This window comes from Choristoneura fumiferana, chromosome 6, assembly GCF_025370935.1.
Source record: "Choristoneura fumiferana chromosome 6, NRCan_CFum_1, whole genome shotgun sequence".
Lineage (NCBI taxonomy): Eukaryota > Metazoa > Arthropoda > Insecta > Lepidoptera > Tortricidae > Choristoneura > Choristoneura fumiferana.
In genome coordinates, this window is record NC_133477.1 from 12,920,782 (window position 1) to 12,934,510 (window position 13,729).

The following is a 13,729-nucleotide window of genomic DNA, read 5'->3' on the forward strand; positions in this document are numbered from 1 at the left end:
CATAATGGTTCAAAATTCATAATGGACGTTTGACATAATTTTCAGTATACTTAGAAATTAACAAATTTTCATTGATAAAATAAGTCTAAGATCGGTTTTTTGGAGTCTTTTTGTATTTTTTATTCCAACTCCAAATTTTGTTACTTTTACGGTCATCCCGTAAAATTCATTTCATAAATACAAACTGAAACACAGATGCACATAAAAACCAGAAAAAGAGACCAGCGCTGGGAATGGAATCCAGGTCCTCAGCATTCCGTGCTGCGTGCTATACCGCTACACCACCTCTGGACAGGAGTACAGACACAAATAAGTAAAATAAGTCTAATCTCATCGAAACCAATCTGTAGATAACACGACCAAAAAAGTGCGTCTAGCTAATTAGTTTTGTCTCACATCTCGCTGGACCATTTGTACCTATTGATGATGCACCAAGTCATCAAGATAAACAGTACACTTATTTACATCTTAGCGAATAAACTATAGTGGCAAGAACAGCTTTATCACATTTAAAAACATAAGTATTCTAATTTTTTAAACAGTTTTTTTTAATAAAATTAAATTAATATCTACTAACCTTACTTACATCTTTGAGCGTTATCTATCTATATCTATAAAATAGTTTATTCTTTCACGAAGATCTTCAGTGCAATGAACCGCGTAATTCGAAACTTTTAACCACCTTATTGCCTTAATTGTGTACAAACTCTTTTCTATCTTAAATGTTACAATAGATTAAAATTAAATTTAAACTTTTAACAATACAATCCTTATTCATTTTTAGGGTTTCGTACCCAAAGGATGCCAACGGAACCCTATTACTGAGACTCCGCTGTCTGTCTGTTTGTCTGTCTGTCTGTCCGTCTATCACAGGGCTCTATCTGTTGAGCCGTAATAGCTAGGCACTTGAAATTTTCACAGATTATGTATTACAGTGGCCGCGACAACAACAAATAGTAAAAATAAAATAAAGTTACAAATTAAAGGGAGTCGTCATACAAGAAACGTGTTTCATTCAGCAGTTTTTGATTGCTAGGCTGCCAAGATGACGGCCGTCAGTTGCTAGGGGCAACGCCCGTGACCCTATGTTGTTTAATGTTTATTAATTAATTTGCGATTTTATTAGTGCTATTTTATAAAACCTTTGATAATTATAATAATTGTCTTTAAGACCGTGGTTTATTTTTTTGTGCAGCATTAAGACTAAATAACAATTTATGATCCACAAACCTCCGACACACACTACACACACTTCACAAAAGCCAACTTCAATGAAGCACTCACAGCCGCTGTATTTAATGTTTTTTACACTAAAAAATGTCCGTTATAATTCATACTAAGTAACACTTTATTTACAAGGTCAAAATTTTAAATCAGGTTAAGATTTATTCACTAATTCATAATAAGTACGCGCCGTTCGGCCGAATTACCGCGTTCAACCAATTTTTTTTTTGGCGCATGACAAGAGTCTAAAGCGCTATTCAGCCTCCGACAGGGCGACAGCCAAAGAGGATGAGAATTTTGAAATTGTTCTTTATTCAAAATACTTGCACCTAGTACTTACATTTTGGTGATATGTTTTTATTAACTTGTAATGTAAAATGTATATAATTACTCGTATGTTTGTCCAGGTGGAATTAAATAATTTAAATAAAATATTAAATATTTCAACTTAAATTTGAAGTGGATATCTTCAACTGATTGAGCTGAAATTTTGCATGCATGTATAAATCCGATGACAATGCAATATTATTATGACGTAGAGCTGATCTGATGATGAAGTTAGATGTTGGCCATAGGAACTCTGTAATAAAACGACACGATTTTGATCTCATGTGATTCGTTTTGACGACTACCTACTTTGGTAACCAGGGGCAAAAAGTACCGCCAACAAAAAAGCTTGTATTAGATTTTTTTACAAAAAAATATTACTGAACTATTTGTTTTTAAAACATTGTACGGAGGTGCGGAATCCTTCATGCGCGAGTCGCTCGCACTCGCACTTGACCGATTTTTCCAATTTGACATAATAGACAAAGCAAATGTTTTCGAAGTAAATCGTGTTTGTAAGGAATGATTTTTCACTTTAAACTATATGTACTATCTCAGTAATTTCCTGATCGTCGAATCTGCCTCTTGTTTGGATATTGGCATTGTGAATGGTTCGACGTTCAATTAACTTTTTGCAGTAGAAAAACCGTAAAATTGACTTTATATTGGGTGTTGGTGTAAGCGAAACTAAGTAAATTCAGTTAATTTCCTTTTGCAAAATTTTGTAAAAAATAAATTGGGCATCCGTAATCAGCTTAAATCGGTTGTTGACCTATATATACAATGATAATACATAAAAAACACAATACAATACAATGACTCTTTATTGTACTCCAGAAATAGTAAGCGATACAGAAAACAAGTACACAGAGAGAAAATTGCAAGGCAAACAATAGGCGGCCTTATCGCTTAAGAGCGATCTCTTCCAGGCCATCTTTTTTTACAGAATTTACAGCAGGTGCTGCATCAACCATAGATCAGAATATTAAAACTCAACAAAACTACATCTACACATACATATTATTATTATTATTAAATCGTACAAATAAAAACTATATTTAAAGTCTAAATTAAATAAAGGCAGTGGGATAAACAGCAACATATAAACAAATAAATAAACTAAGATAAAGTCAATCATTACAAGAATAATTCGGACTGAGCTTTCCTCGAGCTAAAACTCAAAAACACGCGTTTTCCCAAAGACAAAACCAAGTTAGATCTATAATATTGTTTGCCCCCAAAAACCTCATTCAAGAATAGCTCATTTAAAGATATTAGATTATATAATCTTGTGACGAGTTTCGTTTCCTTAGAAGGAGTTTTAGATAAGAAATAAAATAACCGTCTCGTTTAGAAGAAATATAACCACCCAAAAACCCATGCAAAATTCCATTTTTAGTTTTGAAGATGTTCATTTGATTCAATACAGGTTTGAGTAGTTAATTAGTCTCAATGATTGAAGAATCTTGTTTGAGAAACATAAAACTTGACTTATAGTCGGCCGAAATCTTTGGGTGTCTTATTTGAGCTTATTAAGTCTTCCCGATTATAGGTTTATATTGTAATATGTGGTCCTCAAATGTATGCAGTAATAGGTAATTTTGTATATAGAGTGGGCCAAATTTTGTGCCGCTCAGTATAATATCCCTGCGGTAGGGTGCCCATAAGGCTGGCTGCATTTCCGCACTGGATTGTATGCCAATACGTTGGGTTATGTATGTAAACTCTTTATTGTACAAAAGAAAATAAACAAAATACAATTGACAAACTTTGAGATACCTTGTACAAAGGCGCACTTTAAGGGATCTCTACCAGTCAATCTTTGAGTTATTATAGGTTAGGTTCATATAAATCGTACGTTGTTTGAAACTTTATAACATGCAAGTTGTACCTATCCGGAGTTTACAGGTATAAGATATTTAAAGCGATTAGACATGACCTCAGGCAGCAGTTGGGTGACCTCGCGTGGTATAAGTTTTTCGGAACTTAGAAAGTGTGAGAAAACGGTAACAATAATAACAATAATGTGAGTAGGAATCTGGCGTTTAGCGACTGTAAATTACTAGAAAAAAGTTAGAGATGTTATGACAGTTATTCAGAATCATGAGCAATTAATGTAAACCATAACAAATGATACTCAGTCAATGCCAGAAATAAAGAAGTAAAAACGGTTAAAGCAAAAAAAAGTTTCCATGTTTTTAATAAAACAACTTATTAGCAAAATGAGGCCAATTACTCGTAAGATGCTAATTTTAAACATAAAAAGTAATAATTTCAGTTTGTTATTATGCTATGATGATGAGCTTTAAAAGATTACGATTGTAATCAAACTCCACGTAACATTATAAATTCAAATTGACTAAGCTAGTCTCTATTTTTGGCACACGGAAGTTGCGATGGATTGTGGACAAGATGCGAGTCAATATGTTTTTTCGCAATACTTTTAGAAGCTAACTTCTAAAACTTTTAAAACTGTAAATGATTCTGTAAGTTTTTGTCAGTTGCAAATTGTTTGTGATGCAGACAAAGTGAGCTTGCCGTGACTGGCATTGTCCTACATTTTCTAGACGAGAGGAATTTTGCAGTCGAAACTTGGTTTAACAAGGACAGAAGACAATTCTTTTGTTCGGTGCATACGAATTAAACATGTATCAAGATCTTTGTGAGCATTAATGACATTGGACGTTTTGTTCAATATTTTAAAAATGGAACTTACGTTTTAAAAGTTCCCATGCTGCCGCCTTGATAATGGAACCAAATCACTCAAACATAAGCGCACAATAAATGAACACAAAAAGTTTTGAAGCACTCGAAAATTTTACGATTGTTTTTTTCACGCGGTGTTCTCGAACTTGGACTGGGTTGCGAGCGCGGGCTCCGTTCGCCGCGAACGTGCAGGCTCGCTGATAGTGGCGGAATGAAGCTCGGTGCGGATGGTGGCTCCAGCTCCGTCGAGAGAGAAAGTTGCCAAGTTATCAAACTTGGCGGTTACGTTCGATGACGATCCTCCCGCGATTGCGTATTCGGTGACAAAATTAAAATTTTCGTGTCCCGCCGACAATTTACGCGCTACTGACACGCTGACCGTCCGCTGCGCGAGTCCTACTTTTGTGATTTTGTTTTGTTTTATTTATTTTGTTTGTTTTGCCACCAATGTCTGGTGTTCTTGCTGAACACAAAGTTACTTATTTATATCTATTCTTAAAAATTTGTAACATGACTGAATGATAGATAACGCACACCCTTAAGCCAATCTACCTAGAGGCTTAAAATTTGATAGATACTTATTTCTCGAGGGCCATAGAGGTGTACTATTTGTTTAACAGCTTACCTGTTAACATCCGTCTAGAAACTGATAAAAATAATTTTAAAAAGATCCTTAAAAAGTATTTAGTAGAAACTCTTCCATAAGACATAGTTGTAACAACCTTTATTTTTATTGATAGAATAGTATAAAAGGTAGATTAGGTACAATAAAAAATATCTAAAACTACATAAAAAATAAGATATCAACAGTAAATAATTATAAAAATTGTAACAATAATTATAAAAAATTATGTCAGAATAAATCACACATTACATTATTTTATATTTTTTAGAGACTGTATCCTGCAGACAAACTGTGTAAACAGTATTGCAGGGCTATGTGCAAAAAAACTATGAAAAAAAAAAGTCAAATAAATACTTATTCATTCATTTCATTTCATTCATTGCAAATGAGTCAATTTATTACCTATCATTCTGATTTTTCTCCCAAGTTCACCCTCCACTCCAGTTACATTTATCTTATGTAATCGGTATTTTGGGTTGTTATCGGTATTTATTGTTCTTTTCTCTTATCTTTTTTCTTTTGTTATCTTTTATCACCCATCTTTTAATTCTCATTCTTGTTTTTTCCATCTACTTTTTACACTTTCAACTACCAAGGTACTAAATAAATATCCACTGCACTCCTGGGGGCCTACCACGCTCTCTTAATACGATTCAGTTTAGGCTCTAAACTGAACTGCAGCGCTATTTCGTACCACGACGTTACTTTTGCGATTCAGTTCAAGCACGGTTCAGCGACAGCGATACAGACATTTTCATTCACTCACTTCAAGCGGTTTTCGTACCATGACGCTTAACTTGAGTGGGAATTGAATCGCTTCAGTGTCAAATTTAGCGATTCAGTATAAGTTACTCATTCTGTGAAGTCTTTTGGAATTTTAAGTGTTTTACTTGGAATATTTTAAAATTTCAAGAACTTTTAAACTTTTATTCAAGTTTTATAACTTTTCATAGGTTCTCACGACATTGTGCTTCTTAACTCCTCATTGATAAAATAGGAGATGTCTTGAATTTTAAACACGAGTAGATTGTTGTACACTATCTAATTCTTGAGACTATCGAAATGGTGTTTACAGGTGTTATTTCAAAATCGGCTTCCTGTGTCTATCCGGTGCTGCTTTAATAGTCGTAAAAATGCGTGTGACATACAAATCTAACTTGCGTGTAACGGAGACATGCATTACCTAGTTGGATGGATTTGATTGGGTCACTGGGCGTACGATTGATCCCAGCACGAGCCGTTTATAATATGCTTATTATAATATACCTAAATTTATTAGTGTTTTAACTCTTAAATTGCAGTGTGAACCAAAATGTACCTGATTGAAGACGTTTTGTAGTTTTTTTACTATACAATTTTTTGAACTACAATGTAACGACGAGGTTTGAATCATGAACTTCTTCAACTTTTTTCAATTTAAGGTTCAAAAAAGGCAAAGCCTTCTCCGTCGTTTCATTACTCCTCTATTAAAAGCATGTTTCTGCCACTCCATTTGATAAGCATCCATGTCGTCCCGCTACCTTAGTTTCTTTCTGCCTCTGTTTCGGTGGCCATCCGAGCTATAATAGATTTTAAGGATTCAGGGTTAATTATAATTATTTATTTATTTTGCGTCGATGGCGGGATGATCTGGACGCCTTTCTTAGCAGCTGGTCAGAGACCGGGTAGAGTAGAGGACATGGGGGGAGGCATTTGCCCAGCAATGGGAGACCTCTACAGACTTCTAAATAATAATAAAATTATTTTTGTACATTTATTTATGCTTGATTACCTTCTATCAGCTCCCGATATTTTGCCGCATTAACTAGCGTCATGATCATGGGCAGACTAAAGAATATGGGAGTGGATGTTAATATTCTGTAGACCAAGTTCTATCTACCGTCATTCTTATAGTATTTTTTTTGAGTTTATAGCTTGATAACGAGATAAGTTAGTGAACATGGTCTAAATTCCCACAAGGCTAAATATATATAAATAAAATCAATGAATAGGTATATTAATGTATTTATAAATAAAACTGATAACTTTATTGTGTGACTAAACAAGAAGTTATATCGTGTACTTTAAAATAGGAAGTGTGATCAATAATTTATTCTCGTATTACATAATGCGGGTTAATATTTACGCGATTGTGAGTGGTGACCACGCGGCTTTCACTTTTGCGAACTACCATATGACTTGATATGACCCATGGAATAAGGTGGTATGCGACTTACAGGTTCGCCATGGCCGTTAATGCCCTTTCAAAGGACGAAAAGAGCTTATTACGTATACAGGGTGTCCCAAGACGATGCCACATAGAGGAAAAGTATCTATATATTTATAGATGATATTTATTTAAATCCGATGATTCTCAAGTGGGTAATTATTAGTAATATGTTGTTAAAATATATTAAATTAATATTTAGAAGCACTGCAAAGTCAAACAAAAGGCTTAAGTATTCATTTTCCTGAAATTGTAATTGTAAAATTTCATGGTCTTCCTTTTATTTAAGAAAGTGTGTTACTTGGAAAAAATAATCCTTCCGATTGAGTATATCGATCGGTGTCGTAAAATTACGGGTGTTTTTTTTTACCATTCCTGGTTCGATTCCTGGTTCAGACAGGAAAATATTCGAAAATCTTTGAATGCAGTTAAAATTTTTTTTAAAAACAAAATGAGGTCTCCTTTCAGTAAAATCATCCATCTACAATATTTAAGATACTTTCCCTTCATGAGGCATCGTCTTGGGACACCCTGTTTAGTGAGTACAGGTCTATTTATTCAGCTAGGAAGTAAGAAAATTTTGTTCTGTAGCTGTATATACCTATACAAATACGAATTATTTCTGTATAGTCGTAATACAAATTAGTAACTCAAGTGTCAGATTACCCCAGTACCAGATATTTGGCCATATGTCAAAGAATCTGTACCTACATGGGTTATAATGTGTCCCTTAATGGCTATGGAAACAAAATAAATACTATTAATAGGGTACTACATTTTTATAAATGCGAAAGGCTCAAAAAGTAGTCATGCATATATTGTACACCAGTATACCTAAGCAGAAATTTAATATTGAAGTGCAGGCACAAACGAACAAACTACATATTAAGCCCGGTTCACATTTATCTGTCGTGTTCTATCGTGACGCATCAGTACGGTATCGGTTTCATACATTTTATATGGCTACGTTCACATTTATCTGATGCAGAGTGTTGTAACTGTGACGGCTTGTGTTGTGTCGCATCACAAACAGAGAGAGAGACAGAGCATCACGACACAACACGACAGTTAAAATGTGAACCGGGCTTTACCGGGATTCGTAGTCAAACTGAAAAAAAAATGTTTTGCTATCCAATTTAGAGATTTACCCCCCGTTTTACTATCCATTGATTAAATTTATCTGACGGATAAATGTGATGCCATCTCTATTTGTTTTGTGCGAATAGACGGAGACGGCATCACATTTATCCGTCAGTTAAAATTAATCACTTCACTTACGTCTATGGGAGGTAACCTAAAAAAAATATTTTTACTGTTTTTTAATTTACCAATTTGTTGGCCTGACTGATATGTACATTCATGCCAAATTACAGCTTTATAGTACTAACGGTCTCTGAGCATAGCCGCGGGCAGACAGACAGACATGGCGAAACTATAAGGGTTCCTAGTTGACTACGGAACCCTAAAAAACATCGAATCACAAGCTTTAACGTCAAACGAAATTTATTAATATCCAAATAATATGGCAGCCAGTGTTGTCATTGGTACGGCGATTGCCGTAATACTATTATATGTCAATTTGATATCGAAACTAAAAGTTTTACAGTCGGGACCCAGGAGCCGGTCACGATTGTGAATGGGATCTGACTGTTGAACTCTAAGTTGCTTAACAGAGTTCTTACTACGTACCATGGAATGGAGACATGTCTTTTCTTTGCAGTTTTAATCAAAAATGTTCCATACGTGTTTCCAAAGGAACTGAAACTAAAAACCCTACCTAATGTTAAACTTTAAGATGGCAGGCTGCTCGTGTCAAATTAACAAATTCGTCCTGCCATTTTAGCATGATAGAGTAACAAACGTATAAGTATGTATGTATGCACACATGCACGCACGCAAATACTAGTTGGATATCGTACTTACATAGACTGCAAACTACACATAAAAATATGTAAAGAATGATTTCTAAGAACATACTTACTTATTTTTACAAGGTATTTCCCATATTGCAAGGAGGGGTGATGCTGGGTTTTACGTACCTGTAATCACTCATAATAGAATATGGAAAATACATACCGACTAAGTATGCATCTTCTCTGGGTTTTTCAATCACTCATCAAAAAGTCAGAAATCTTCATGCAGCGTGGAGGCATTTTCGTTAAAAAACAAACGGCAGGAGAGCGTGAACTTGGTACCTGTCTACCTTTTTCAGATGCAGCCCCTCAAAGTTAGTGTACACTCGAGCAAACTGTATCATGTACCGTGTAAAAGCTTTGTGCTACTAATGTCATGTTGACATCTCATAATTTTGTCAAGGAAATCATAGTGAAATTGATATTAAACGTCCTCCCTGGTACATGAATTAGTTTGCTAGACTGTAGGTACTTGTACATAACCTTTGTCATTGTTTGTTATATATAACTGATGTCATGCATAAAGTTAGGCAATCAGGTGGGAATCGAGTCGTTACGGTGGCTTACTACTGGTACCATCAGCCAAATAAGTGGTCTATCAATTTTTAAACAAGTTCCTATCAAATGAATATGTCGCTAAAGTCGAACTTTCAAGTTGACAGACACGTCTATTGGCATTATTGTTTTGTGACTTGCAAACAATTATCAACTCACGAATTCACGGGTCATGAATTTCACGCGGGTCACAACATGACTTAAGTTGACCTACAAAAAATATTATTTTTCGATTTTGTTACTTTTTAATAGAATTATCAACTTTAGTGTGGTAGACCACATTTTTGGCTGATGGTATGTATTTGATGAATCCGGATAACTCTCGTCTTAAAAAGAGTATTAGCTCGACATGGTTTCGGGCTAATCCAGAAGAAACCAGAACAATGTTGAGCTAAACTCGATATAAGACGTGAGTATTTCGGGTTCATTTCACATTCACAAAATATGAGTGAGTCTTAAGGTAGTTTCATATTCAAAATATCAAAATATACTTACATAAAAAATAATTAAAGGTACTGACAATGCGACGGATAAACGACTTGAATTGTCTACATAATAGGACATTGTTGTACAGCTTTCCATCATCGACAAAACAAAAGAGCCTTAGTATTTCAGAATTCACTGTATACCTTTCGCTATCAATAAGAATTGACTAATCAATAAGCTTTATTGTTGCAAAAACAATGACAAATGACATAAGATTTTATCACACGGGTTGATCGAGAGCTTATTATTAATTTGCCAGTCAATTTTATGTCAAAGAACTTTCATGTATGCCTACCTACTTTTTATATTGTCAGCGTTTCGTAGGGTATCAAACGGGACCTTATTACTGTCGCTTCGGTATAAGTCCGTTTGTCTGTTTGTCTGTCTCAGGACAACCTCTAGAACTATACGAAGATAGACAGCTGAAATGTACACTATAATGCGTATCTAAAAAATATAATTAAAAAGGAAAGGGGTCCCCTCCCCATATGAAAACGTATTATTTTTGATTTAATATTGGGTTGATTTAATATTGAGACTGACTAATGCTTGTCCGGTTTTTATTAATTGTTGATATATGTATATTTACTTCTTATATCGTTCCGTGTTTGAGAACAGTATGTTCAACCGTTACAGAGATAGAACGAATAGAAAGGGGAGTCCCGATACAAAAAAACATATTTTCACTTCATTATACGAACCATATTTTGTAAGTATTTGGTCTCTGCGATATATAAACCTACTGAGAAATGTTTTACCGTTTGTTAAACGCAAGATGAAGCAAGATTTAATATTGTGAAAGTATCGAGGAAATCCCAAATGGGTATGATGACGAGACGATGGTTGCAATAAGGTCGAAAAAGAGATGAAATAAAAGGGTTAATGTTTTAACTTTCTCGGTCTTTTGAAACACTTTGTAACGAAAAAGGTGATTTGAAAGTAGGTATAGGAAGAGTTTAATATTTTAAATGTGTTTAATATATTAAAATTGGTGTTATAAATATTTTATTATGAACGGCGCAGTAACCTTAACTTTAAAGCATTAAAGAAGAACATGACACACACACACAATAACAACAACAAGAAAGTATTATTTCTCATGCACAGGATCGGAAGGTCGAGCCTAGGTCTGTACCTCTGAGTTTTATAGAATTTACGTGTGAAATTGTAATTGAGGACCTGGGTTGGATTCCCAGCGCTGGTCTCTTTTTTCTGGTTTTTCTGTGCATCCATGTCTCAGTTTGTATTTTCGATATGGTTTCACGGGATACCCGTAAAAGTAACAAATTTGGAGTTGAAATAAAAAATACAAAAAGACTCCAAAAAACCAATCATAATTAATTTTCACATCATTAGTGTTTACGCCATTATAATGTTATCAAACAAACATTACCAAGGCCGTAGCGATGAAGATGTTACGTACTGTTTCGCAACGCATGTGTTCTGACAAAATATTTACCAAAATTTCACTTTCAACGCACGAGACGAGTTCTTAATACGTACGTACGGACGATTCGACAAGCTTTCCATGGCACAATGGGCCTTTTGACTCACTTTCAGTAGCAGTTTTTCTTTACCTGAAAGTCTTAAATGAAACCCTATCATTACCTGCTATGCAGCCCACTATTTGTATGTTTTAGCTTATGGTTATTTGATAGGACCTGAATCATTTAGTAAGCTAGATGCATTACGAGTACATCTAGTCTATATATTGTTGTGGTTGTTAAATATTCCACGCTTGGTAGAATTTTTACAGCAGAATTCCCCTTGCTCTTAAAATATTGTAATTTTTTCATATATTTTGGTAAATAAAATTGTTTTAGAACTTTAAATAAAACAACACTTTGCCTTTGCTCCCAAGCACTTTTATTGTATACTTTATAAACAAGGATCAAATAAATGAAAAATAAGTTTATCACGGCAACATCACGGTATTTTTTTTTTTATCCATTTCCTACCCTTTGAATGATAATAAGTACTTTATTATAAATTAAAAAGGTACAGTCAAGGGCAAAGATATCGACACGGCCAAAGTTGCAAAAATATGTATACACGGCCTTAATGTTAAGTGCATAAAGTCGTGTATATATATTTTTGTAACTTTGGCCGTGTTGATATCTTTGCCCTTGACTGTACAGTTGAAGTTACACTAAACTATCCTAAAAAACAACTATATATACAATTCCCCCAAGTCCTGTCCCTAAGGAAGAGTGCCCATAAGGCTGGCTGCATTTCCGCGTTGATCACTAAAATATTTACTTTTTCATAATATCTTATCACTTCCTCAGAGCTTTGTAGCTTATTTTTTTTTTTGGCCCCCTTTTATCTTTTCAAATGAGGTCGAGGTCTTGAGATCTAAAAAATTACATTATACTGTTAATTTAATGTGTTTTATGCTATATTATGTATAGTTGTTTAAAATATAATGTTTTTAATGTTGTATAGTAATGTTAAAACATTACAATCAAGATGCACCACAATGTCCAATTAACATCCGTTTAAGTTACGAAATTAATGACACTTACTTTCTTACGAACATAAACTGATTCATTGAATTTTAAAAGGCTATGTAACTACCGATATCGTGGTGAAAAAGTGCATGATACTTGTGCAACTTTGTATTTGTATGTTTCAGGTAAAACAAAGGAAAAATGTACAACATTTAGAAATCAATACTCAAATTCAAAATTCAAATTCAAACCATTTATTCAGTAAATAGGCCGCAATGGGCAACTTTACACTTCATTTTTTAAACTACCAGCGCTTTCGGAAAGACCATCATTGCCACGAAGAATGCGCCGCAAGAAACTTGGCAGAAAGTCATTTTTTCAAAATAAAATAATTACAAATAAAATACTTAAAAACTACAGTATACAATTAAACAAAAAAATTACAATAATAATAAAAATAATAATAAAAATAATAATAATAATAATAAAGGGATGTATGGGGTCCCTTCGTTACAAAACTAAACACTAACAATATCTACGTTCAGTGGAAGTGTAGAATGCTTCCACCGTCATAAATTAAATAATAAGTAATAATTTAATTCTGATATATACATTTCAGGTGAAGTAACCATTAAGCTTTTGGATTCCGAAGGCAAGCTCACGTTTGCCGCCCCCAAAGTTAGCTCACACGCACTCATGTCATGCTCTGAAAGCACAGCAGTACCGAGGACATGGTATTGCTACCGTTTCTATGAGCTCTATGGGATCGTCTTGGGAACTTCGACGTCGCGAGCCTGTGACTAGAAATTAAACTAAAAATATACAAGTTTAAAATCCATAAGCTTAACAATATACAGCCTTAAATATAGCAAGGGGATGTATAAAGTCCCTGAGTTAATAATAAAATTACTATATAGCAAGGGGATGTAGAAAGTCCTTGAGTTAATAATAAAATTCCTAATCTAACTACTATACAAGGGTTTAAAACTTTATTTATATGTTAGATACTGTGAGGGCCTACGTATGCCTACATAATTAGGTATTCGTTTTGTTTTCAATCAATCAATCAATCATTTATTTATTTGCAAAACATAGGTAGGTAAAACAGATAAAGGTGTTAGAGATTTACAAGGTTCGCTATGCTATGCTATGATTTGCTGATGTATTACAGTGTAGTAATTTCAATCAATCTGTATCTATACCATAATATGAGACTAAGCGTTTTTAGTGAATTGTG

The 13,729-nt window shown here is 34.1% G+C and overlaps 1 protein-coding gene across 1 annotated transcript in view; it reads right to left on the reverse strand.

Annotated features, from left to right (window-relative positions):
- Nucleotides 1–4,523, reverse strand: part of LOC141429095 (lactoperoxidase) — a 113,300-nt gene extending 108,777 nt beyond the window's left edge. The window contains exon 1 of the mRNA XM_074089289.1: nucleotides 4,268–4,523. Coding sequence (XP_073945390.1) covers nucleotides 4,268–4,284 — 17 coding nt within the window. The 5' untranslated portion in view covers nucleotides 4,285–4,523. The remainder of the gene's footprint in view (nucleotides 1–4,267) is intronic.
- Nucleotides 4,524–13,729: the final 9,206 nt, after the last annotated feature.